This window comes from Polyodon spathula, chromosome 1 (assembly GCF_017654505.1).
Source record: "Polyodon spathula isolate WHYD16114869_AA chromosome 1, ASM1765450v1, whole genome shotgun sequence".
Lineage (NCBI taxonomy): Eukaryota > Metazoa > Chordata > Actinopteri > Acipenseriformes > Polyodontidae > Polyodon > Polyodon spathula.
Genome location: NC_054534.1, coordinates 106,904,182 through 106,931,112, shown reverse-complemented (window position 1 = coordinate 106,931,112; position 26,931 = coordinate 106,904,182). Strand labels below are relative to the sequence as shown.

Below are 26,931 nucleotides of genomic sequence, written 5' to 3'. Positions count from 1 at the left end.
GGTAAAAGTTTACTAGCTGGGTAGACCACTTTTCTCCTGGAGAGCCATTTCATATCAGGTGTAATTATTAAACTACTGTAGGACCTGGTCAGTGACTTGCTGTACAGAACTCCCCTTTATAAAATGTCTCTTTATACAGCAAAACCAATTATAAAGCTGGGTGGTCGTGGTCCCATAATGCCATTCCACATGCACTTTAATTCTTGTTATGAAACGGAACACAAAAAGCATGGTCTTGTGAATATGGCACCAGCTATATTGTTGTGAACGGGGAGTACTGTGATTGGTTCAACTCAACTGTGTACATAATTGGAAATGCTGATGTTGCCTAGCCTTGGTTTTAATAGCTGAAACTAAACTGAAGTGTGCAGTTCATTTTATTTTGTTTTTCAGGAAGCAGAAAAAATTGGGAAAGAATTAGTAGATGAGGAACAAAGAGTTGCACAAAAAGCTGAAAAGAAAAGACTTAAGAAAAAGGTGAATAATATATATATATATATAAATAAAATATAGAAATCAAAATTGGATCCATTAATGTACCCATCCTATACATGTGTTTTGTTATTACTCTAAATTAGCATTAGTTTTATATGCTGTAATTCCTGAAGATTGTCTGGCGTTGGTCTCTTGCATTTTAAGACAAGTTACTGGTTCAGTACTAAACGTATTTTCTTTTCTTAGAGACAAAAAGAAAGAAAAAGAAAATTAGAAACAGTTAATAAAAATGAAGCAAATGTAAGTATATGGGTTGTTTCTAAAATTGAATTTACCTTTGTTACATCTTTATATCCACTTGCTCTGAGTGCTTTGAGATTAGATTTGATATCTGTACAATGTAAGTGATTGCTGCTTCCCCCCCAGCGTCTTGCTGAAGAATTATTGAATGTCAATATCGCAAATAGTGATGAAGAGAAGAATAAATCAAATAAAAAAGATGCTAGTATGTTGTCTGTGAAAAGACCACCTGAAACTTCAGAGAAACATAAAACAATAAATGGAAATGAGTCTAGTAATGAGGATGACAGCAAAAACGAAGACAGCCCAGATGAGGAATCTGAGGTAGGTGGCCAGTTTAACTTCTTTAGTGAATGTATTTGTTTAGAAATGCCATTGAGCACTTTAAACCATCACTCAAAGATTTTCCAATTTGTCCCATTGACATACAATCTTTGGCATATTAAAAAAAAAAAAAAAAAAAACTCATGAATGCAATAAGGCAGCTGTTAATGTGCTTCTTGCTCTTACAAAATATGTTTGTTTGTTTTAATATCCTAGGATGAGTTGGATTTGACCAGCACCTTTGTATCGAAAGCAGCCAGCATTGCAAAGCGTAAAATGGAATTAACACCTAAACCAGAGAAGAAAGAAAAAAAGAAAAAGCCTGAAAAGGATACAGAAGCGAAGCAAGAGATAAAAGAAGTATGTCCTGAGATAATACAACCATTAGGAACTTTGCGTATAGATTGAGCGTAACCAGACCGTGCTGCATGCAGCTTCACTTGGTGTAAAACTCTTGTTCCGTTTTTTTTAGAATGGCAATGAAGACAATGGTGCAATTCTAGCTAGGAGTTTCGAACAAGCAGGTCTGAATTTCTCATCCTTTCAAACCCACAGACGTCTTATGCTATGTTCTTCTTTCGGCAACCCAAATCCTCCTGAGCTGTCGCTGTTCTCTTTTCCATTCTTTCACTGTATAGAAAACCTTGATTGAAATGTTTTGCTTTTTGTTGACAGTTATGCTTATTTTTAGCTGTACCCTTGAGACTTGCATAATAAACTCCATTTTGGTTTCCAGATATAGATATTCATCTGGCCAATAGTGGCCGCTTTGAAGTTGCTGTGACTTATTTCACCAATGCAATCAAGTTTAATCCAAAGGAATATAAGTAAGGATAATTAGTTTTTTCTTTTTCACATTTAAGTCCAGAAAACAGAGGTCAATATTGCTTTACTGTTTGTTCTGTGACTTTAAATAGCAGAATTGTGGAAGGCAGTATTGGGACAGTTTCTGTGGTGGTTTGGAAGCAAGTAATAATAATGGCAAGACCTGTACACTGCAGCACACCATTTAGAGTTAGTTATGTCTTGGAATTCAGGCTGTCGGATTACAGTGTGACCTGGGCCAAGTCTTAACTACCGTGCCTCTTGCCCATCTCTAAAACTGGGGAGATGCAGGCGGACCACCCTGGAAAGAATGAAGAAACTAGAGAGAATGTCTACCTGTAAACAAAATTATTTGTTATATTACTGGTCATAGAGGTGTGAGAGTGACGAGGGGAATGGTAACAAGTTTGGTTTTCACTGAATTTTGGATTGGCTGATTTTGTTCTGTTGTAGAGTGTTGATCCTAACTTGAAGTAAACTCTGTTCTTTTAAGGCTCTTCGGTAATCGGTCTTTCTTCTATGAGAGACTGAAGGAATACGATAAAGCACTGAATGATGCAGAAATATCACTCAGCTTGTGTCCCTCTTGGACAGAAGGATACTTGAGAAAAGGAAAAGCATTAGCTGGCCTGCAGGTAATTGCGGAGTATATTTAAAGAAAACTATCTAATTCTGATTTTGAAACAAGTGCAACATGTAGCCATTGTGAATATCAATGAGTAATTAAACATTTTGTGAATATTGGGGAAGACTGTAATGAGAAGGAATTTGCAAATATTTGTCTTGAAGTGAATCACTGTCTGTCTTCTCTTCCCCAGCGATATGCTGAAGCGGTAGTTGCTTTAAAAGAAGTATTAAAGCTTAATAGCACATGTGCTGATGCAGATCAGGAGCTGACGAGAGTCCAGATTATGCAGTTGATGGTATGTCTATAGAAAAATAACTTTGATAAATAACCATTTTAACTCTGTTTAGTTAGTGTGATTTAATAGATTACTTGGCTTGTATGGGCATCTGTTGCCAAAAGGTAGTAAAAGGCAAAGGATCAGCGTCTCTGACCATCTTGCTAGCAAACTTGTAGTTGTAATTGGTGGAGAGTTTATTCCATGCAAATGGACATACTGTGGAGTTATGCAATAATGTTTTTGGATTGTTACAGGGATGGGGGACACTTTTTTTTTTTTTTTTAATAATATACAATATACTGTCTGCAGTAAACAAATATAACGTATACCCAATTGCTATGTCCCACATGTTTTGACAAACTTTCCTGTCTGGCATTTTTCCCTCTCTTCTACAGGAAATGGGCTTCACTCGAGAACAGAGTACAGATGCTTTAATAATGTATGGGACAGTTCATGCGGCACTAGAAGCACTGTCCAACATCCATGGTAAGAGCTGGAGGGGTAGAGTTGTTCACTTTCTGGTACTTTGAAAAAGAAAACAAGCCTTTTTTTTCAGAGTAGTTGGAGTTCAATATATGAATATGTTTGTATTCTATATAAAAGACTGAATAATTATGTATGCATTAACTTTCTACACATGTAGTCCCGTAAACACTAATGTTGAAGTTTTTCATAAGGTACCAGCATCCCAATGGAGGTCTTCTCACAGTGACTTTTTTGATTGGATACTAACAGTGCTAACCTTCTTAGGAAATTAAATTTCATGGAATATGCAGAATTGTGGAGGGCTTACACTTGCTGTGTTTTCTTAAGAAGACTGCTAAAAACGTCTTCAGATCCTAGTCAAGCCACCTTGGTTCTTAATCGATTTGATTTAATACATAACCTGTAAAACATGGTGTGGAATAGCCCTGAAGGATCGGGGTTGTTAGAAATGAATGCATTTACATTCTTCGCTTCTGTTTTGTTTTGTAATGAAAGAAACCCCTGGAAATGGCCATGCTGTGGAAGAGGAGTGGATACTGAGTGGAAAAAGAGGCCACTCTGCTGCAAAGTCTGTGCCACGACCCCAGATACCCCAGACCACACACCTAAAACCTGTGCTTCAACCAAGAGCTGCCCAAACAAACATACAGCTCGGGTAACTGCAACTCTGTCTTGACTCGGTTTACCTTCTCATAAATACACATTTTAAAAATGTCAAGTGTTTTAGCCAGGCTTTCTAATTCTACTGTCTTTTGCAGCAGCTTTTGTCAGGGGAAAATATAAGGGTCTTGTATCATTTTTATTCAGCCAATTTTAATTGGCAGCTTGAGATCCAAATGCAAGATGAGTTTATTTTAAATGCCTTAACCAATTATACTGTTGAATTTTACAAAGGGTGGGGAGGGGGGAGGGAATGTTAGACCATGAAAGCATTTAATTGTTTAAAAGCAAGATTGATCTCTCTCTCTCTCTCTATTTCTTTATATCTACACACACAAATGCATGTCTGCATTCTTTTATTTTCTTTGTCTTTCTAATTTTGTAACAGGGAGCAGCCTATATGGGTAGGAAATGTGACTAATTCCATATCACTGGAACTACTGAAGCACGTCTTTAGCTCGTAAGTTTGCTCTATCTCTCTGTCATTAATCTATTAAGTAATTTATAGAACATTTTAACTTGGAAATTAATTTCAACCAGTTAACACCTTTTTGATCAAATATACTGGTGACTTCATTTGCAAGGCGGTCTAAGGTTGACCAACTGCACCACTCTATTCAATTCAATCACAAGAGTGCAGCTGGTTTTAACTACGACAACACACACCATTGTCATGCTGTTGTGTGCTGTGTGTATCTGTATCACTCATGCCTCTTTCTCACTGCAGGGCTGGTCCAATCAACAGTGTTAAGATGCTTTATGATAGACACTGTGCCTTTGTTAACTACTCGGACAAGGAGGCTGCTGAACGGGCTATCCAAACACTGCAGGTAATGCCAGGTTGTGTGTGATTCTCAATGTTGAATATGCTCCATTACCTACACTATCAGAGGAAGTGGTTATTCTTTGAGTATTATGTGCACAGCTGAGCTGCCTTGAGTTGTATCTTTTGTATAAAGTGAACCTCTGGAATGCTACCATATAAAAAACACAACAGGACACCAAAGAGAATACTTGCAATGGGAGTTGCAATATATATGTACTACCCTTGTTCAAACCTATTGCAGCAGAGAAACCTTTTAACTGTTTCTTCGTTTTATTGCTAGGGCTTTGAAATTGAAGGAACCAAGCTTCTTATCCGTTATCCTGATCACTCTTATAAATATCAACGAAGGACAAATCTGCCCTCTGCTGTTCCAGGACTTGCTGCTGTACAGACTCCTAAACCCTTAGTTGTGTAAGTTAAAAATAAACTGCTCTATCTCACTAATGCATGCAGATATTAAAGCTTAACTATTGAAGTGTATAATATACAGTATCATTCAAAAGTTTGAGTACACCTGCTTGAAACCAGGTTTTTCATGATTATCTATGCTTTTAACTGTATAAACTTGTCTATAAACACTTAATATTTCATTATATGATACATGTACTTATATAAGCTAATAATCATAAGTGAATTGCATTCAAAAATTAAATTTTTAAATGAAAATGTAAATCTTGTCAATTTCAATGAAATGGTCACCCAAAGCAAGGGGATTTCAGTCTGAAGCCCAAGTCAGTTAAAAGTCGGAAATGTGTATAACACAGTGTTAGAACACTGGCCTATGTGTGTCTTTGTTAGATGTTCTCTGAGTTAACTAGCATGTTACCTAATTAAACTTTTGTCACCAGTTATTGTTAACAGGTGAGGGTCCCTGATTACTATAAATATAGGTAGCATAGGCACAAGTTTGTCATTCCTGAATGTAAGGGAGCAGAAAATGGCAAAATATGCTCAGTTAAGCAAAGAAAAAAGTCTGTAATTACTTTAAGAAATGAAGGTCAATCTTTAAGACAAATTGCAAGAACTTTGCAAGTGTCTGTAACTTCTGTGGTCAAGACCATCAAATGATTTGAAGAAACTGGCACTCATGAGGACCGAACAAGGTCAGGCAGGCCAAGGGTGACCTCAGAATCAGAGAACAAGTTAATTCGAGTCACAAGTCTGCGAAACCGGCGATTAATTGCCCCTGAAATACAAGCTCAGCTAAATGCTACTAGAAGTACAGATGTTTCAACATCAGCTGTTCAGAGGAGATTGTGTGAAGCTGGCCTAACTGGAAGAATTGCTGCAAAGAAACCATTGTTAAGAGTGCAGAATAAGAGGAAGAGACTTGCCTGGGCCCAAAAACAGAGAAACTGGGCGTTTGAGGAGTGGAAGTTGGTCTTATGGACCGATGAGTCAAAATTTGAAATATTTGGGTCTAACCGTCGAGTATTTGTAAGATGCAGAGAGGCTGAGCGCATGAGTTCTGCATGTGTGGTTCCCACTGTCAAGCATGGAGGAGGCAGTGTCATGGTCTGGGGTTGCTTTGCTGGTGACAGAGTTGGTGATCTTTACCAAGTCCATGGTAAGCTCAACCAGCATGGCTATCATAGCATACTTCAGAGGCATGCCATTCCATCAGGATTACAGCTAGTTGGGCAGTCCTTCATTCTTCAGCAAGATAATGACCCAAAACACACCATGTTTATGAGGCTGTTATTAAGGCAAAGGGTGGCTATTTTGAGGAATCCAAGATTTGGAGACAATTTTCAGTTTTCTTGAACATTGCTTTGATACTCCTTATGTTTTGTTTTGTATATTGTAACATGTGTTTTCATTTTCAAGTATTTACAGAAACGTATACGACGTAAAACATTGTCAATTATGAAGAAAACCTAGTTTCCAGCAAGTGCACTCAAACTTTTGACTGGTACTGTGTGTGTGTGTGTGTGTGTGTGTGTGTGTGTGTGTGTGTGTAAATAAAATTAGGGATGGGAATTTAGTGCTTCAGTGCTTGAGCTTTAAACATTTAGAGAACTCGCCTGTTGCCAGACAATATTATTCTATACAAAAATGACACAATTTAAGGTGAACATGTGGCTTCATGGTCACAGGGACAATTAAATTGAACATGTGAATTAAGCATTACTCCTTTGCTAAAATCAATATTGTTTCTTAATTACCGTGTGCATCAAACAAGTAATATCTATCGGCTGTTCGCTATTCCTTCCACCGATCGGAGGGAGTGAACAGCTGATCGGTATTACCGTTTTGAGAATTTAAATGAATAACTAAAATGTATGTTTGATAAGCATTTTATTCATTGTGGTTATTGTCATTGCTGTGTAGTGTAATTAAGCAACAATAGGTGTAATGCTTAATTTCAATTTTTAATGCTAATGTAACACGCAGCTAAATAATAGGTGAAGTACTGAGTGACATTTGCTATCAGGTACGGTTAATTGTATCGTAGGCAAGTATTAGTGCATAAATGTCAACATATTCTAATGAACTAATGTACACAAGCTTTGCTACATTAAATCGTTAAACACGAAGCCTGGCCTGCCTGTTTAAAATCTCGAAAGTCCATTCGAATAGCAGATCCGATGAACAAACAAATACTGTCTTAAATATTCCTGGCTGTTCGATCAAAAAAAAAAAAAAAAAAAAAACATTCATCTAGTATGAGGAGTTGCAATGCAAAATCCATTAACAAAGATCCATATTTTCACCTGTTCCAAAAATATTTAACATTTCAGCCTGCACAGTACGAAATTCTAATAAATAAAAATTAATGCAAAAAAAAGCCATTTAGAAAAAAAAAAAAAAAAAAAAAAAAAATTCTCGTAGTATAGGGTTACAACAGGCCATGTCCTTATTTTCAGCAGATTAAAAAAAAAAAAATTAAAAATTAAAAAAATTAACATTGCAGTCTAGTCCAAAAGTAAATGTACACATTTTTTTTTAAAGGAAATTTCAGTGTCAGACAAGTCAAGTTTCTCTAGAAAGTTTACATATTCTTATTAAAAAAAAAAAGTAAGCATATCTACCTGCCCTGGTGACAGTCGATTGCGAAGTCTATTAACAATAAGCCCTGCAGTAGGGAACACTCTTTCTGCTGGAGCTGATATTGTGGGAACACGCACATAACATTTTCCTAAACGACTGAGATTCTCATAATGGCTTTCGTAAATTTTCCACCAAATCAGGAGAAATGCACGGCTCCAAAAAGTAATGTTCAGTTTCATTATTGCCTGCTGTTTCCGGGGCGTAATAATCCTCACCAAAAAGTGTGTATAGCCACCTCCTGTTTATTTCATGCCATGGTGTCGATCATTTTGACAGCGCTCGTTTTGAAGGTTTGCTACACTTGCACTGCTGTTGAGTAGACTTTCACAAAGGTCATTCAGTTTCTGTCTCGCAGCTACCCTTGTCGAGGGATCGTGTGTGGGATGCAAGGCTGAGGCAATGAGTGCTACTTTCCTTGCTGTCTCTAGACTGGCAGAATCATCCTCCTCCGTAAAGACTCCTGCAGCCGTCGTCTTGAGTTCTGTCACTTTGCTGGACACCTCATCAGCTGGTTTAAGATGTTTAGAAAGTAGAGTAGTAGGAACAAGGTACACCATTGATGTAGATACTTCGGATTTGCTGCACAACGCCATTGTGGCACATTTCAGGGACTGTAATGTTGGCAATAATTCACTTGTTTGCCAACTTTTATCTGTTTAATTCCAGTTTCTGGCATCAAGCTAGAATGCAAGCAAGAATTCGACCTTTTAAGGTTCCAAGCATCAGCAGCTGCATTGAGAGCAGTTGCATTGAGTTTTTCAAAGTATTTCCACACGTTACTTCGCCTAGCTCCTATTTGAGATGCCATTACAATAGTTTTAATCCAATAATATCACATACGTAGACCTACCTTCCCCATACCACGCTAACGAGGTACCAGAGCATGCCAACAGCAGGAAGACTGGGTGCATCACCTTTGAACTGGAGCGCTAGACGCCTGCACATGAAACCTGCTCAGTGTCAGTCATTCTGCTGTAGACTTCAGAAAAAAGACAGAGAAGCCCTTCTTTATAATTGGTGATATATGCATCAAGGTTGTAAATCAATTAAGGTGGTATACGTGAATACAAATATATTGAACTTACATTCACGAAGAGATGCTATTTACATTTGAGTACTCGAGTAATAAATTAGAGCTCAAGTAATTATAATTAGAGTACTCTAACCCACCCCTAAAAAAAAAAGTGTGTGTGTGTATGTACAGTGGCTTGCAAAAGTATTGACCCCCCACTTGGCATTTTTCCTATTTTGTTGCCTTACAACCTGGAATTAAAGTGGATTTTTTGGGGGGTTGTATCATTTGATTTACACAACATGCCTACCACTTTGAAGATGCAAAAGATTTTTTATTACAAAAAAACAAAACTTGAGCGTGGATAAGTATTCATGCCGCCCCCCCCCCCCCCCCCCCAAAGTCAATTCTTTGTAGAGCTGCCTTTTGCAGCAATTACAGCTGCAAGTCTCTTGCGGTATGTATCTATAAGTTTGGAACATCTAGCAACTGGGATTTTTGCCCATTTATCAAGGCAAAACTGCTCCAGCTCCTTCAATTTGGATGGGTTCCGCTGGTGTACAGCAATCTAAGTCATACCACAGATTCTCAATTGGATTGAGGTCTGGGCTTTGACTAGGCCATTCCAAGACATTTAAATGTTTCCCCTTAAACCACTCGAGTGTTGCTTTAGCAGTATGCTTAGGGTCATTGTCCTGCTGGAAGGTGAACCTCCGTCCCAGTCTCAAATCTCTGGAAGACTGAAACAGGTTTCCCTCAAGAATTTCCCTGTATTTAGCGCCATCCATCATTCCTTCAATTCTGACCAGTTTCCCAGACCCTGCCGATGAAAAACATCCCCACAGCATGATGCTGCCACTACCATGCTTCACTGTGGGGATGGTGTTCTCAGGGTGATGAGAGGTGTTGGGTTTGTGCCAGACATAACGTTTTCCTTGATGGCCAAAAAGCTCAATTTTAGTCTCATCTGACCAGAGTACCTTCTTTGGGGAGTCTCCCACATGCCTTTTGGCGAACACCAAACGTGTTTGCTTATTTTTTTTCTTTAAGCAATGGCTTTTTTCTGGCCACTCTTCCGTAAAGCTCAGCTTTGTGGAGTGTATGGCTTAAAGTGATTCTATGGACAGATACACCAATCTCTGCTGTGGAGCTTTGCAGCTCCTTCAGGGTTATCTTTGGTCTCTTTGTTGCCTCTCTGATTAATGCCCTCCTTGCCTGGTCCGTGAGTTTTGGTGGGCGGCCCTCTCTTGCCAGGTTTGTTGTGGTGCCATATTCTTTCCATTTTTTAATAATGGCTTTAATGGTGCTCTTCAAAGTTTCGGATATTTTTTTATAACCCCACCCTGATCTGTACTTCCATTTTTGTGGAGGTCCTATGGACAGATACACCAATCTCTGCTGTGGAGCTTTGCAGCTCCTTCAGGGTTATCTTTGGTCTCTTTGTTGCCTCTCTGATTAATGCCCTCCTTGCCTGGTCTGTGAGTTTTGCTGGGTGGCCCTCTCTTGCCAGGTTTATTGTGGTGCCATATTCTTTCCATTTTTTAATAATGGCTTTAATGGTGCTCCCGTGGGATGTTCAAAGTTTCGGATATTTTTTTATAACCCAACCCTGCTCTGTACTTCTCCACAACTTTGTCCCTGACCTGTTTGGAGAGCTCGTTGGTCTTCATGGTGCCGCTTGCTTGGTGGTGCCCCTTGCTTAGTGGTGTTGCAGACTCTGGGGCCTTTCAGAACAGGTGCATATATACTGAGATCATGTGACACTTAGACTGCACACAGGTGGACTTTATTTAACTAATTATGTGACTTCTGAAGGTAATTGGTTGCACCAGATCTTATTTAGAGGCTTAATAGCAAGGGGGGTGAATACACATGCACGCACCACTTTTCCGTTATTTATTTTTTAGAATTTTTTTAAACAAATTTTTTTTTTTCCGTTTCACTTCACCAATTTGGACTATTTTGTGTATGTCCATTACATGAAATCCAAATAAAAATCCATTTTAATTCCAGGTTGTAAGGCAACAAAATAGGAAAAATGCCAAGGGGGGTCAATACTTTCGCAAGCCACTGTGTGTGTGTGTGTGTATGTATGTATGTATGTATGTATGTGTATGTATGTATATATGTGTATATATATATATATATATATATATATATATATATATATATATATATATATATATATATATATATATATATATATATATATATATATATATATATATATATATATAGTGTGTAATATATTTGTTTATAGAAAATTTAACTTGCAAATAAACATTTACCGTGTTCATTTACAGGGGGAAGCCTCTTGGAGAGTGTTTTTTATGGAGGATGACAGGGTGCACGAAAAAAGTGTGTCCTTATAAACACATTCCTGAACACAAAGGTATAGATAGAAAAAAGTAGCACCCAACTTAACTAGAATGACTTTAGATCTCTATTACCTGGGAAATGTATGAAACCTATCTGGTTTTTATCTGTAGAGTATTCATTAATTAACTAAACGCATCTAGAAAACTTAAATAAAAGGACACCCATATGCCAAAGTTTACTAGCCCACAGTGTCAAAATTGTATCTCAACAATATTAAATGTATTTATTTTAATTCGTCTTGAAGTTTTACACTTAACTGGATGCCCACTTGCTAAGCGGGAGGCTAACAAAGCAGCTTTCCTTTTGTAAGCTACATATTATGACTTGCAAATAAACAAATCCATTTTAGTATTGGTTCTGGGTTGGGTTTGCTTGTGGGTCTGTATCTTTGTAGAAAGCCTCACAATTGCATACAACTGTGGCAAAATGTTTTGCATCGCCTAGAATTTTTGAAAACCTGATATGAACATTGTTTTTCTTTATCATGTAATCAAAGAAACTACAAAATGATACCGCACAAGTGTAATGGAAGGCATGATAGTAATACAGTATTTCATGTTGGATTTTGAAATGTCACATTTTTCATTTGTCAGTTTTTGGTTAAGTGTATCAAACTACAAAGCGGCATGTAATTCATTATGTTAATGTAACACTACTCGGCAGGTTTCATTGTTTATGAAACACAATGAGTTAATTATGTAGGAGGATGCAAAACTTTTGACCGTGGTTGTACTTCATTATTTCTTTATTCTTCGATCAGTTTTTATGTTTTTAATTTTCGAAAGTGTCATACAGTTGGATGCAGAGTAAAGGGGAAATGTTGGTGCAACTAAAAACATTTAAGAGCGTTACACTTGAGAGCTTCACTATTTCAAAATTGAATAGATCGTTTTATTTTTAATTGTTATACAGAAAACATTGTAGACAATGTAGTGTTTTATCAGGTACCTGTTGCTGCAGCATGGTCCTTGACTGTCCATGGATCTTTATGTGTTTGTCTTGTGCCGACTAGTGTATTTGCCCAACAAAGGAGAAAAATATAGACTCCATATTAATTTAGTCTGGAAAAAGCCATGCAAATTGTATATTTTAATTCTCAAAATTTATTCTGGACTAAATTGTATAAAGATTATTTTGAATAATTGCATTGTGTTGCAATGTCGGTTGCAAATGAGTCTGACGCCCAGTAACCAAAGAATGCAAAGAGTTTATATGATATATATGCAAGCAACCAATTGGGAGTTGGCATCATTTTCAAATATATATATTACCACCAGACATTCATTTTGACTGCCTGAAATATTTTTTTAAAAGCTTTATTTTAGAGAGGCAAAATAATATATATAAATAAAATATATATATATATAAGGGTTATTATATATATAGGATAATATATACTCATATATATTATATACTAAATATTTTTTATATATATATATATATATAATTATATGTCCCACTAAATTACATTTAATTTTATTTATTTATTTTTTAACAAAATTACCCAACCTTACTAAAATCCACTGTACATATGCTGTGGTGGTTTTATAGACTTCCTCTCTCTGTAGGTGTTTGGCCATAGCAGAAACAAAATGCTGAATACTACATTTTAACTGGGTTCAATATTGGCCTTTTTTTTTTTTTGGTTTTTTTTTTTTTTTTTTTTTTTTTTTTTTTTAATTCAATCAATGTTTGGAAGTTGGCAATTTCAGAAAAAAGTTAATGGAAAAAATTGTAAGAATATTTTTATGCTTTTGTAATGACATGCACAAAAAAAAATCAAGTCAAACAACTGTTTGTGTTATCTTTTATCTTATTTACCACATACTTGCATACACAAGAAAATGTACCTGGAAAATGTCTCTTCATATGTGGTCAAAGCTGCTTCCAATAAAGTGGGTATTTAAAACTTTTGGGGTATCTGGAGAAGAATTTTGATCAAGGCTGAGGGCTGTTCATTTAGACAAACTGCTGGAAAGCTATCCGAACCCTGGACAAGAAAACAGTTCAGTCAAGGGCTGTGTGAGTGTCACCCAGGTCAGGGGAGTGTTTTATAAAGCAGACGCAGTTACAATGCAAAAGCCTTGGGACCAAGGAACCATCTCAGGAACCATTTGTGGCTTCATATTTGCAGGCTTTATAAGAAAATAAGCATGCTGAATGTGTTGCTGAGCATGGTCTTGACCTCGCATTGAGATAATGTGGCTTCAGTTTGTGCGGTTAGACTGTAAATGCTGTCTTAGTGTGTGGTACGCAGCTGTAATTGATTTTTTCTATTACAAATCCTTTCACTTCTACATTGTTTGACCTCTGGTCATATCAATAATGCAGACCAAATGCTTTGACATGGGATCTGGTTGGTACGCAGATGTATTCTAAGACTTGTAACAGGTGGTCTCCAGTGACATTGTTTTAACCACTTGCTTGCAGACAGTGTCTTTACATTATCTGCTGTAACTTGCTGCTGCTTTGGTTATGATGAACTGACCTGCCCACTGATGCCACCTCCATGCAGAATTCACCCGGGGGGGGGTGGTGGTAAAAAAGGAAGGGGGAGGAATTCATATCCTTCACCCTTTTTTGGGTATTTATGTAATCATATGGGTTATATTAAGTTTGATGTGGAAAGTAAAACTTGATATACAGTGCCTTGCAAAAGTATTCAGACCTTTCCTGTGGTGTCCCATTTTGTGAAATTACAAAATGATGCATACACATTTTTTTAAACGATATTTTATTCAAAACTTGAATGCTTAAACTGAAGACTTCTAAAGGTAAGAAGTTACAGTAAATGTCAGCAAAAACTAAAGAAAAAAACTGAAATATGTTGATTGCATAAGTATTCAGACTCAATATTTGGTGGAAGCACCTTTGGCAGCAATTACAGCCGCAAGTCTTTTTGGGTAAGTCTCTACCAACTTTGCACACCGACTTGATGCAATTTGTGCCCATTCTTCTTGGCAGATTTTCTCAAGCTCTCTCAAGTTGCTTGGGGATCACTCACAGCAGTCTTTCCACAGATTCTCAATAGGATTCAAGTCAGGACTTTGACTGGGCCACTCAGGGACATTCACTCCACTGTAGCTTTGGCCTTGTGCTTTGGATCATTGTCCTGCTGAAAGGTGAATTTTTGCCTCAGTTTTCCTCTAGTATTTGCCTGTACTTTGCTCCATCCATTTTTCCTTCAGTCCTAACAAGCTTTCCAGTCCCTGTTGAGGAGAAGCATCCCAATAGCATGATGTTGCCACCACCATGCTTGAGTGTAGGGATGGTGTTGACTGGGAGATGTGCTGTGTAGGGTCTGCACCAAATGTAATTCTTGGCATTTAGACCAAAAAGTTCCAATCTGGTCTTGACTAACCACACCTTTTGCCACATTTTTGCAGGATCACTCAGGTGCTTTGTTGCAAACTCCAACAAAATGTGCACATTGTGAGGGTCTGAATACATTTGCAAGGCACTGTAAATTAATAATTGTTAAAAGTACAAATCTATTTTTAAATATCACTTGGGAACAGCAGTGGATTTAATTGCTTGGACACTGGATATGGAGTGATTTCAGCTGGTAGATTGCAAGCCTGAATAAAAGCAATAAGAAAATCATTTAAAAAATGCTACGACTGTCGAGAGCAGCGCCTTCATGCAATCGGCACGTTGGAGGCTGGACTAGGGCAGTGTACTGTGGCTTGTCGCCTTGGGTGCTCAGCCAGCAATTTCAAACCTGGTGAGAAGGTATAACCAGACACGTACTGTCAATGACAGGCCACGAACTGGGAGACCAAGAGTCACAACACCTGCCCAGGATCAGCAGATCATTTAGCAGCACCTTTGTGATGTCAATTGTTAATCAGCACAATAAAAAGTCATTGCACCTTTTTCAATCGCATCTAGTGAGTTTTCTCCTGTTCTACTGCTGTATTAAAGTTAAAACTTTGTACTTGGAATGAAGCTGTAGAAAGCAATAACCTGGGGCAGTGGAATATGTACTCTAATAACACATTTATGCTGGAATAAAAAGGCTATAGATCCATCTATTTTCTCTGAAAATACCTTGGTGTCAAGTATGTTGACAGGAACTGGAATGGACAGAGTCCTTCAATGTATTTGAAGAGAGTGCATTATGAGAATAACCAGCAGAGGGCAGTGTAGGCTTTGTCAAATTGCAGATGTTTTTCTTTGGTTTTCTAGTGCAGTGGTACTCAACTCTGGCCCTTTAGATGTAGTCTGGTCCAGGTTTTTACATCAAGCAGGTCCTAATGCAGTTATTTGAAGCTGTTCAGAGGCAATTAACTAATTTAGGACCTGGTTGGAATAAAGACCAGGCCTGGAATAGAGCTTGAGGGCCAGAGTGGAGTACCACTGCACTAGTGGTTTGGACACGAGGGTTGATTCCTCTTTGACAATCAAATGCATTAGAGCCCAGGCATACTGTAAACACAGATTGTATTAAAGAGCACAACGATGGGATGTTAACTCATCTGTTTAATTTCTAATGCTTATTGAATAATGATGCTACACAAAAAGAATCATTCAACACACACTAATTCATTCTGAAGTAAAAATAAATTGACTTGTCTGTTATGGTTATCTTTTTTCCCCTCTCTTTTGCTTGTTTCTGTTTACCCTGTTTTTCTACCTCTTATTATGCCACAAAAATAGATGTTACAAACTTAATTCTTGAAAAAACTTATTATGGCACCTTCACCACACCACATCACAGTCGGTCATCTCAATGACATTAAACTAATCCAGTCTTGAAGGGCTGAGCATTGACATTCGTTGCTGCAAAACTACGCCACGCCACACAGCAGTGGAAAAGTCTTTGGGAAACCTTGTTTTTGGACATGCTTGGCTAATCCTTTGCTTTGGCACTAATGCTTGGGATCTGAATGGCTATCAGTGGATTGTAAGCAAAACCCACCTGCTCCCTTCGAATTTGCCACAGCTGCGCCCTGGGTTAACTCAAAACCCTATTTAAAACATAGTAGGACCAAAAAGCACAAAGTAAAGTTGAGCAAAACTGAGTTTGAGAAGGAAACTAGGAAGCCTTTTTTAAAGTAAGGAATAGTAATGAGTCCAGGGAATAGCTTACAAGTGAAATTGTAGCAGTTCAAACACTGGGATAATTAACTAATTAGTTAATGATGTACAACCGCTTAATGTGACAAGCCGAATGGGCCAAACCTCCACTTCTAGTCTCCAGTTTAACGAGGTGTTAGAAACGTATTGTGTTTCTGGTAGGCTAGTAATGTGAAAACGTTCTAAGGATGCAAATCTTCATCAACCTTCTCTCTGCCTATGTAACCTTGAAGTGACACATGTGGCTGCAATGATCTGGGTGAGGCTTTGTATTTGGTTATGTGAAAAGCATTGTTATTGGTTGAATTTAGTAATGTTTCTTTGTGAAACACCATTCACAATGTTGTTTACATGTAAAGGTCTTCCACTTGTATGTCAGAAATGCATAGCAGTGGTGAGCAAAGGAAACCCAAGCAGGGTTGTGTGATGCACGGATTGTCCAGTCCCGTCAGTGAGAGGAGATGAGGTTGAAATCTCTAGATCCACCGAGCCCGGCTCATTTCCATTGAGGGTAAGATGCTTGCGGTGTCCTGGTTTCCACCCAGCCTCTGCCCTGCTTGCTGAAATAAAACATTTATATTTATATAAGTTTCTATATTGTATAGTGAAACTCCAAAAACTGTGTCTCATTAAACATGGGGAGAGCATTGTGTCTTATTTAACAATTCCCTCTTCAACAGTTTCTTGAATGAATTCAGACTTGAAATGAAAAGCACACCTATCCACATTTACTGCATTATTGAATGTATGGGGAGAACACCAATATTTGAATAGCTGGCCTATCATGCAGGACGTTTCCTTGGTAGGCCTTGCAATCAGACACTGCCATGGAATAATCGTGTTTCGGTACTTTTGCGAAATCATGTCAATACAATGAATAACTTTGGAATAAGAAATACAACAGGAAGAAAAGCACAGACACCAGCTAGTGGTTTGGACTACAGTGTAACAAGCTCTGTTTAAAGACCCAATGCTTCTTGATGTTGACTTCATATTCACAACTATGTTTAGAGACTGAACACTTTGGCCCTAATATTTGGTACATATATGTATTCTGTTATTGTTCTCAGTTAAGCCTATTCTTTATAGAAATTGTACTTTCTACTTATATTCAGGGGGAAAATGTGTTCTACTTATCATCTGTGGACACCTCTAATGTTTTAACACTTTAATGCGAGAGATGAGGGTGCTATGGTGTCAGAAATGCTGCACCCTTTAGCTGAGAAGTACACTGAGGTGTTATAATGATTTGTGAGCATTGCTGGAAGTAAGCTGTGATATTAATCCCAGAACCCTGTCTTGTCTTATCACTTCCAGAACAGCAAACCCTGTGGAGAAACCGCCACTTATGATTCGTACACCCAGCTTCTCTAACCTTAGAAATGCTGAAAGAAATTAAAACATTATTTTTCAATGTCTTCAAATGTTGTAGTGGTTGGTGATTCACTGTTTATATAATTCTGTGGACGATGTGTTATCTGTTTTAAAATGCGGTTTAATTTTTTGATATAAAAGCACTGCATTTTACAAGGAAACAGATCCACTGAGATTTAAGTTAACTGGCAGACAGCTAACGAAATGGGTAGATGGGTATGCCGAAACATAACGACCAACCATCCTTTATTTACCATGGAGGAGTCTCACTATTGACCAAAAGAGCTGCTGCTTTAAGACAGCAGGTAGCTTTGGTACCCACGATCTCCTCTACAATGTTGCAATAGTTGACACAGAAGCTCGCCCTTCCACCCCTTAGTCTTTATACCAATTCTGTTCTAAATTGTTTAATTGAACCAATTAAACCTCCACCCAGACCCAGGAAGTAAACCTGGAGTGGAAATCCCTGCATAAGGTTACACTAATATAATATAGATTTAACACTTTTTATAACAACATTTGCAAAATTTTATTTGTTTTTTACAACATTTTTTTTTTTTGTGAATGAAACATGCCAAAGACACCACTAATAGATCCCATTCAACATGCACTGTCTTAGTTTGTCAGGGGTAGTATAAGTGTATTTTAGGTGAAACCTGCTTTTCTATTTTGTCTTGAGATTAGATCATAGGAATACGGTTGTTGAGAGAATAGCAGGTTACAGAATCCCCAGGGAGCCTCTGACTGTTTCTCCTCCCTCCCCTCCCCTCCCCTCAACACGATATTAAAATTCATATCAGCTTCTACCGCTCTCACTCCTGTCTAAGTTACTGCCACCAGTTGTATGAGAGTTTGTTGGAGGTGGGGGAGGGGGGACAGTTAGTGTCTTTGTTTGCTTTGTGGCAGTAGGAAGACATCATTGAAAATGAAGATAAACTGCAGTCAGGCGACAATTGAGAATTCATTGCTGAAAATTGAGTCCTCCGCAAAGGAGGCTGGGAAGCGGTTTACTGGAATGTTGCTAGACCTAACTAAATTAGCAGGCATCACTGTTCCCAAAGAATGGGAGACCCAATTTAAAGACTGACGAGAGGGAGGATAGTAGATGTTGATGGACTACAAAATCTTTGGGGGGATGTTTAGTGCTGGTTAAGCACCGAAACACGCATGTAGTCTGGTTTCTTCAAGGTTGCCTTGGCTACACTGCTGGTTTATCTAAACTCGGTACAGCTTCACAGCTAAGCATAGGCCAGAGGGCAAGGTAACCTCTGGGTGGTTTGTTTGTGTGTGTGTGTATATATATATATATATATATATATATATATATATATATAGTATATATATTAATATGAGCGGGTCATGTTTATATTATTTATGAGCTGTTCTTGCGGGTTCACAAAATTTTTGTCGTTACCATCAGATAACAAACAAGAACGTGAATGGTTAAATAAGTCATTTATATATAAGTAAAATTGTATCCCTAATATAAATTATAATTCGTTATTTGTTTATATTATTATGAGCTGTTCTGAAGTTACATTATTGACAATTCAGAGTTGAAGTAAAATAAATAAATACAAATAAAATACTATGAATGGTAAGTCAGCCCCATGGTATATTTATTGTTTAAACATACAGTATGTATCCAATTCAAGTATGACGCATGTTGGAATTAAAGCATTGGGCTATATTCTCAAAGAATTTACTGCCATGCATAAAAAAAATAAATAAAAAAAATGTTACAGAATTGAAAGAAAAAATTACTTTAATTACCCTTCTGAGTTATGTATTAGAGGCTTTTTAACATAAGTGTATTATTTAAAAAAAATAAACTGCTGTTAATTTAACACAGTGGTAAATTATTTGTGATTATGGCCCATTTAAGGTTTGATTTCAAACCAACACATGCTGCCAGTTATCTGGAGCTTGACTTGAGCTAGTTTGGAGCCTTTTGAAATTATAGTTTCTGACATACCATAGAGGGTTATACCAGTTTGTGTAATCCCTCATGCCTTGTTTATTTCAGAGGAGTTTGGATTGAAAGCAACACTGCATTGCTAAAGATCTCAATCTTTAATTTCCACCTCGATGTTTCAGATGTTCTAGAATTTATCTTTGTAAGCTTTGATTTGATTTGGTACACCATAGATTTTATAATCGTATGGGACACCACAATTTAAAGAAACCTTGTCTACTTCCCTGCAAGAACCTGATATTTTCCACAAATTGTCTAATCTGTCTGTGTGCTCCGCAGGGACCACTTGCCGTTGTTCCCACTGGCTGGGTGTTGATTCCTTGACGTCAGCCATGCTTCATCAGGCCACAAAGGTAATACGAGATTCCCCTGGAGGACAGCCATTTGTAACTCTCACATCTGGTTGTAACCCTCTGTTAAGGACCTGCTATGCAACATTAAAACAACAAACAAGACACTTCAAGGTTTCGGTGCAATACTCATTTGTATCGATCGCCCGCTTTAAAGTCCAATAACACTGACCCTTAAACTACCATCTGTGTGGGGCTGTTGTACAGTTTACCATTCATTTGTCTTCCTGCTAAGACCAGCTCTGGTTTATCCTGGTTGGAGCTGGTACTTGTGCTGGTTTGAGACTGAAACATCAACTTAAAATTAATCTAACTGATAAAAACGGCGGCTAAGAGCGATCGTAGCTTGAGTAAAATAATAATCCGTTGTGATCTACGAGAGGAAACTGTAATCACTGTTGCTGCTAACATCCCTCGCTGCTAGCGTGTGAACTATTTACTAATGGTCTTAAACAACATATTTATTTGATATACTGGTTTCTGTCTTTTTATTGGATACCCTGTTCCATGGATACATTTTTTTTTTAAATAAATAGAATGTGGCATAGTGTGCAGTTTAGTTCTGTATAATGCTCTTTTTTTTTTAAACACCATTTGTACTCCTGTCTTGTTTTACTCTTGTATAATGTAGATACCTAGATGATCTTTACACTGCAATTCATTTGACCCACTACGCCCTTTATAATATTTCTGCCAGAGTACCATTATGGACAATATTATTACAGTGAATAAGGATTCCAGACATGTGGTTTTCCGAAGAGGCCTCTGTTTATTTTTCCTCACACATTTCGTTACCCTGTCCTCACAATTGGTTACACAAGCCATGGGTAATCAGATATATGTACAGTTCAGTAAATACATTGCATTTGCTTTTTATGTTTCTGATATCACTGCACACTGTACTGCCATGCGCTTCACTTCCTGAGCATCCAACTCCATTCTCTGCCCTCACACTCCCACGATTTATCTCCTCCTTTGGGACCCCAAACCCTGAAGTACACAGCTAGAATATACATATGAGGGATCATTACACCTTGGGAAAGGTTTAAGGCATAGTTACTGTAAACTGCAGTTGTTTTATTTACTAGAAATGGCTTTGTTCTATAGATTTTATAGGTTTTAACTCGAGCACTCTCATCATTATCTCTCTCAACACCCCGGCTGCGCTTAGGCAGGACAGTTTGGGTCTGAAGTGTTAAGACAAGCAGCGCTTGTAATGATCTTACAGTAGAATGAGCAAACCGAAGCATCACCTGTAAATCAGCGGGGAGTAAATTAGAGAAAGGAGGCATTCAACCAGGGGTTTGCATACATGTCAGACCCAGGGGCATGATGTTTACCTGCCTGGCAGGAAAACAATAATCGAGTTGGTAACCTAGGCTCTTAAAATCTATATCTAGTTGATGCACTTGCTCTTTAAAAAAATAAAAAAATTGAAATTGATTGCAATGCGATACTCCCCATTTAACAACATCCAATTTTCTGTGCTATAACGGTCGATATCTGTGTTGTTTTGAAAGTGATGTGATAGCGCTAATGTCAGTAGGTGGGCTCATGTGATTAGATAAGGTCTCTCATGTGTAGCAGTCTGTTTGGTTGAACTTTTTATATTTGATTTCAGGATACAGTGTGTGGGTATAGCTTTGTGCCACATGAAGTTGATTAAATGTAAACCATATATTATTCATCAAAACATCATTTAACTTTAAATAACTCATACGTTTGGGGCCCAGTGTTGATAATGTCTAGGCTAGGGCACCAGACTGGATTGTGCCAGTTTTCATTTTTGTCCCGGTCAGAAGCGATGCAATTGTTAACTTGTCCCTGTTTTGCTATTGTAATCTATATATATATATATAATCACATGTTGAAATGGTAATAGATGATCTGTTTTGTTTTGTTTTTTTCTAATGTGGCTTTTTGTGTATTTAACATGTTTTGGTCAGATGACAATAAACATACAATAAATAGACCCAATAATTGTTTTATTACATACAGTTATATTTAATGGCTCCAGAGCAGAGCGCCCAGTTTTTCACTCTGAAGATCTGCTAACCCTATGCTTGTCAGATTTGTGTTGGATGCATCATGTTGCATTACCACCAATTATTAAGCATGAGGCTTTACATGTCTGCCTCATCTCTTCCATGGTCCCAGTAAAAGAAAGGTAATCTGAAGGTCAATGATGTTAGCCCAGTTTATAAGTTGATTGATTACAGAACATCTTCTCATTATTTTTTATATAAAAATAATCAATGCTGGTCTCTTTCTCTTGCCAAGGATCTCAGGCAAGCAGATAGACTGGTTTAGCTGTTATGGTTTGTATCTTTCTTTGTCTCTCCCTATAAATCATACCATTACTCATTTCGCTAGCTAATTAGCGTGAGTTTTGTTTGTACGCACTAGAAGCCCACGTTTTCTTAGCCACTCGGAGGGTTGTTGTTGTTTGAATCTGTGAATAATATTCTGAAACCACAATGTTCTGGATCACACAATTGAGCAAAGAACATCATATTTTTTACTGGGTAAAACAGAGAATTCTGCAGTACATCTATAATACCCTGTTAGTAGAAGGAGGAAGATGGCTCCCAGTGGCACTTCCAAGCAATGGAAAAATAATTTTAGACTACTTAAAAGACTGAAGTGGTCAGAGTCCTCCTAATAAAAACAATTTAAATGAGCAGCTAGTAAAAATCAAAAATCCTGCATACAAGTTATTTTAGTTGGGCAGTTTTTCTCAAACAGGACAAAGACACAGGCAATCTTAAAACTTAAATAAAAATAAAAAAATCTTCAGGTTATTGTATTTACAAAGATGAATAGCAAGGAGCAGAATAAAACAAAACATAACAATTGATATAAGATACAATAATTTCAAACAGTCCCAAAGAGATCTTGCATATAATTTGAGTTCTGCGTTTCTGGTTTATTCCAGATTTTTTTTTTTTTTAACTGAACATTGGTTTTAACTGATTTGTACCTAATTTTTATTCAATAACACATTTCCCAGTACTATTTTCTAGGAAATACACAATATTTTGATTAAAACACTGTTTTATTTTGATTCCGACGCAGCCTTACATTGTATCCTAGGATTCAGCAGGTATCTGTAAAATCTGTGTGTTGTTCTTGGGACTGAATGATACTATAGTGTCCTGCCATAGAGTTTTAAAATATTTTTGTAATTAAAAATAATTTTTCTAGTTGTACATATATAGTATTTTTTAGTCCTATTTCAGTAGGGTTTTAGGGAGCTGTGTAACAACCTGTTTGAGCATCTATCCTTTATCCATTCTGTTCTGTGCTGTGCTGTTTTGCATATTATATGCAGTGTTCAGCATTATATATATATAAAAACAAGGCTTGGAATAATAACATCCTCTGATTGGTTAAACAGCAGCACATGACCATGCGTATATACAGCGCATACCATGGCTTGCATACTAATGAGCCGCTTCACGCTGAATAAATCACTACGCACCACTACATTCTAAATTCCATGACAAACTGCCATTTTATTTGTTATTAGTTACAAAACCACTGCCAAAAATGAGTGACATTTAACCTCTTTCCTTTAATATATTTGGGGACGAAACTCCACATAACTGGTACAACACCAACTTTCTGAGTGCAGACAAATACATAAGTGCACCAGCAACTGTCAAGAATAATTCACATAACAGTAGGTGAGGAACAGCTAAATGAAATAGAGGTAAACAAAGATTGAAAAAACTGTAGCCTAGGCTGTTAATGTAAAAGACTGGCTTAAAGAAAAAAAAAATGCACATTCACTTTAAGGAAATAAGTAAAAAAAATCTGAACAACATAATTTTATCCCAGCGCAAAAAGTTCAACTGGAGACCAGTATTCAGTCTCCAGTTTTATAAGCTGGACTAAATAGGTATTTAACTGTAGAAGTTGTAACATCTCTGCTGACAGCAAGTTTAAAACCAACAAGAATATAGTCATGAAAACTTTTAGAAGAGCCGGTAAAGACAAGGCCAGACACCAGCCCCACCAAATCACCAGCCTGGATTTGAAGCGTCTGTGGGAAGGTGAGACAATGTCTCCTGACACTGCGGTCAGCTTCGTGTAAAGTCTGGTTTAATCTTCAGCTTAATCTGGCACGATTTGGACGTGAGGGTGTCCAACAACTAACAAAAACATCTTTTGAGATCAGTAAGGATGAAAACGGACTTGAACATGTGTACCTCGCATATAACAAATGTATTCTATAATGCATCATCAGAAGGTAAGGTAAGGGTAAAAAAAATACTGAGAATTAGAACCTCAGAACTTTCATCCACCAATTATGAAGCTCCCTTGAAGGCCACTAATAGTTACAACAGCAATAAAGGCCCATTTTACCAATTTCTAAATGTAATAAAACCGTGATTATGAATAATTTCTGTCCTAATCGGTTTAGTTGATTCACTGAATTTTTTATAAAATGTTTTTTTTTTTATTATCAGATTTTTAAAATCAGGTCAACACACACACACACACACCAAAAAAACATTGCCAAACAAAGGCAATATTGCTCTAGCATTGTATTGCAACACACTCAGACCATATGGTCTGAATTTACAAACAGATGTATTTAGTGTTGCCAATGGTGATAGGAGCCCAGAGGAATGCACTGTACCTACAAATCAAGAACAATAATGGTAAATAATTACAAACAGCTTGCAGTGATGGGTGCTCATGCTGTCTGCCTGTGTTGCTTCTCACCTTTGCAAACTAGTTTCTTTTAAGTAGTGGTGTGGACCTCACAGTTCTACGCTAAACCAACACACAAGCTTCCTTGTGTCTAGGCCTGACTGTTGGCCAATAAGTGCACTACAGTTGACCGACTACCCACCACCTCTGAAAGAGTTCTTCTCTGGTCAAAAGTGGATCTTTATTGGGGTTACCAGATTGCCAGAGTTGACAACCAGGACCCCCCCCCCCCCTTTGATTCATTGAAGCTGTAGTTTTCAGTGCAGTTTTTAGGAGAAAGTCTCTTTCTCTGTCTGGTTGCTGAGTTAAGCAAGTCTGCTCTGAACTGAAGCTCACCAACTAGCATTTGAGATTAAGGGTTATTATATTATGTCAGTAAAGAGCTTGTGTAACTTGATATACTGTAATGGGGATAAATGAGGGATAGAAAGTCTATATAGCAAATGCAGTTAAATAAAAATAAAAAAAAAACAAGTACCAGCTTACTTCTTTACAGAAGAGAAACAATGAAGACACATTACTATTATTCATAGACTGTTTAATGAAATTAGTTCACTGTGGTTTAAAACCATGAAAAAGCCTAGTAATGTATGATAAAACCTTGTAATGAAATATAGTCAATGCATGTTCAGCTTTATTATTATTAATTAGCCATCTAGCAGGCACTTTTTTCAAAGCGACTTACAGAGACTAGGGGGTGAACTATGCATCAACTACAGCTGCTGCGGAGTCACTTACAAAGGACCTTGTTTTACGTCTCATCTGAAGGACAGAGCCCAAAAAGGTTAAGTGACTTGCTCATTGTCACACACAGTGGTGGCTGATCCAGGATTTGAAACATGTCATGAACCTCCTGGTATCAAACTTGTTTCTTTAGCCACTAGACCACCACGCATACCTATCAAAGCTAGAACATTACGATGCAGAATTAATGAAACCTTAAAGAGGGGTAAAGTAATGAAAGTAAGGGAAAATCATTAAGGGAATAACTTAGCAATGTCTAGTGAATTATATGCAACTCCATAAAGAGCTATATAAGAAGTGCAGGTCCAATCCCCAGTGCACTTCAACAAGCTTGGCAAAACAAAACCAGATTTAGCATCAATTTAGCACAATTGGCAGTTTTGAAATTAGAATTACCCCTTCAACCAGCAGAGCCGTTACTGTGCATGAGCAACGAATCCATCATCATCATCATCATCAGGGGAGCTATTTCAAAATGCATTTCTATACAAAGACAGATGTGTGATTATGGAACAGTTTCTATTATCAGGGTTTTTGAAGATGGCATTTTCAATGTCTTTATTTAAAGTGAATTACTTCCAACCCCTCCCCTTCAAGAACGGTTCTATTCATATGCCACTTTTGGTTTCCACCGAGTCCTGTTTCTTCTTTCCAAGTCAGTGGTGTTTAAACCTTTTTAGGACCTTGCTGGTTCCTTAATTGTAACTGCAACTGCATATTATGCATTGCTGTCTTCCTGCTTAAAGGGCTCTGCACGAACTTGATTTATCATGTAGTACTGCCTGGTAGATAACTGCTGAGGCAAGCATTTGCAGGGGTCAGTCTACAGGGCACAACAACATGAAGGAATGTGCAATGCTTATGCAAGCACGGGCTGAGTTTACTGTGCAAACAGATGCTGACACTGTTCCACTTTGAAAGGCATTCTCAGTACAAGCCCAGTTGTCTCAATTTCCAAGGCACTTTGGGATAATGTATGATCAGATGCTGGTGCTGTCTTCAGCATTGTAGAGTGCCCTTTATTTCAACTTTAGCAATCGCACAGGGATTAGAGGTCAGTGCTGTCAAGCAGTTGCCAGGGGGCTACCTTAGCTTTTATTGCAGAAATCATACCTTGTATTGTTATTTTAAACATTTTACACTTATAATTTACAGATGTATTTACCTTTTCAGTGTTTTGCTTTCCATATAATTTGCTTTTTGATGTACGAGTCGATCATTCTGGGCCTGAAAGTGTCCATCAAACAAGGACAAAATGTGAATTATTTCTTGTTTCTTCTTCTAGAAACCCACCAAGAATAAAGGCATTTATTTATAAGCTAATACCAAAATATATCTTGTTGGGAAATGCCATTGCACACCAAAATCTCTTACATTTATATTAAGAAATAGACAAAAAAGCAATAGAAAAAAAGTGACGCCATGACAACTTATATAGTATTATGCTTTCCTTTAGTCGACCCTCTGTTCAGGATGCTTCAAGCTTC

General features: G+C 37.5%; 1 protein-coding gene across 4 annotated transcripts; it reads left to right on the top strand.

Annotated features, from left to right (window-relative positions):
• Positions 1–678: 678 nt before the first annotated feature.
• LOC121326806 lies at positions 679–21,826 on the top strand. 4 transcript variants are annotated; one of them, XM_041271545.1, is made up of 13 exons: positions 679–735; positions 862–1,059; positions 1,276–1,419; positions 1,532–1,583; positions 1,796–1,886; positions 2,378–2,519; positions 2,703–2,807; positions 3,185–3,275; positions 3,771–3,930; positions 4,324–4,395; positions 4,663–4,765; positions 5,042–5,172; positions 19,911–21,826. In XM_041271545.1, the coding sequence occupies exons 2-13, from the start codon at positions 943–945 to the stop codon at positions 19,945–19,947; spliced, it is 1,245 nt and encodes a 414-aa protein (XP_041127479.1). In that variant the 5' UTR covers positions 679–735; positions 862–942; the 3' UTR covers positions 19,948–21,826. The 4 variants fall into 4 exon arrangements, with proteins under 4 accessions (XP_041127479.1, XP_041126689.1, XP_041128266.1 ...); XM_041270755.1 differs by lacking the exon at positions 19,911–21,826 and adding an exon at positions 11,128–12,527; XM_041273126.1 differs by lacking the exon at positions 19,911–21,826 and adding an exon at positions 11,128–12,527 and having other exon boundaries at positions 680–735; positions 1,796–1,804; positions 2,419–2,519.
• The last annotated feature ends 5,105 nt before the right edge of the window (positions 21,827–26,931 follow it).

Excerpts from the sequence above, each read along its gene's own strand:
- LOC121326806 (XM_041270755.1), top strand. The coding sequence starts at position 943 with ATGTTGTCTGTGAAAAGACCACCTGAAACTTCAGAGAAACATAAAACA. Across the intron at positions 2,520-2,702 it reads AAGCATTAGCTGGCCTGCAG|CGATATGCTGAAGCGGTAGT; the intron begins GTAATTGCGGAG and ends TCTCTTCCCCAG. Across the intron at positions 3,276-3,770 it reads AGCACTGTCCAACATCCATG|AAACCCCTGGAAATGGCCAT; the intron begins GTAAGAGCTGGA and ends TTGTAATGAAAG.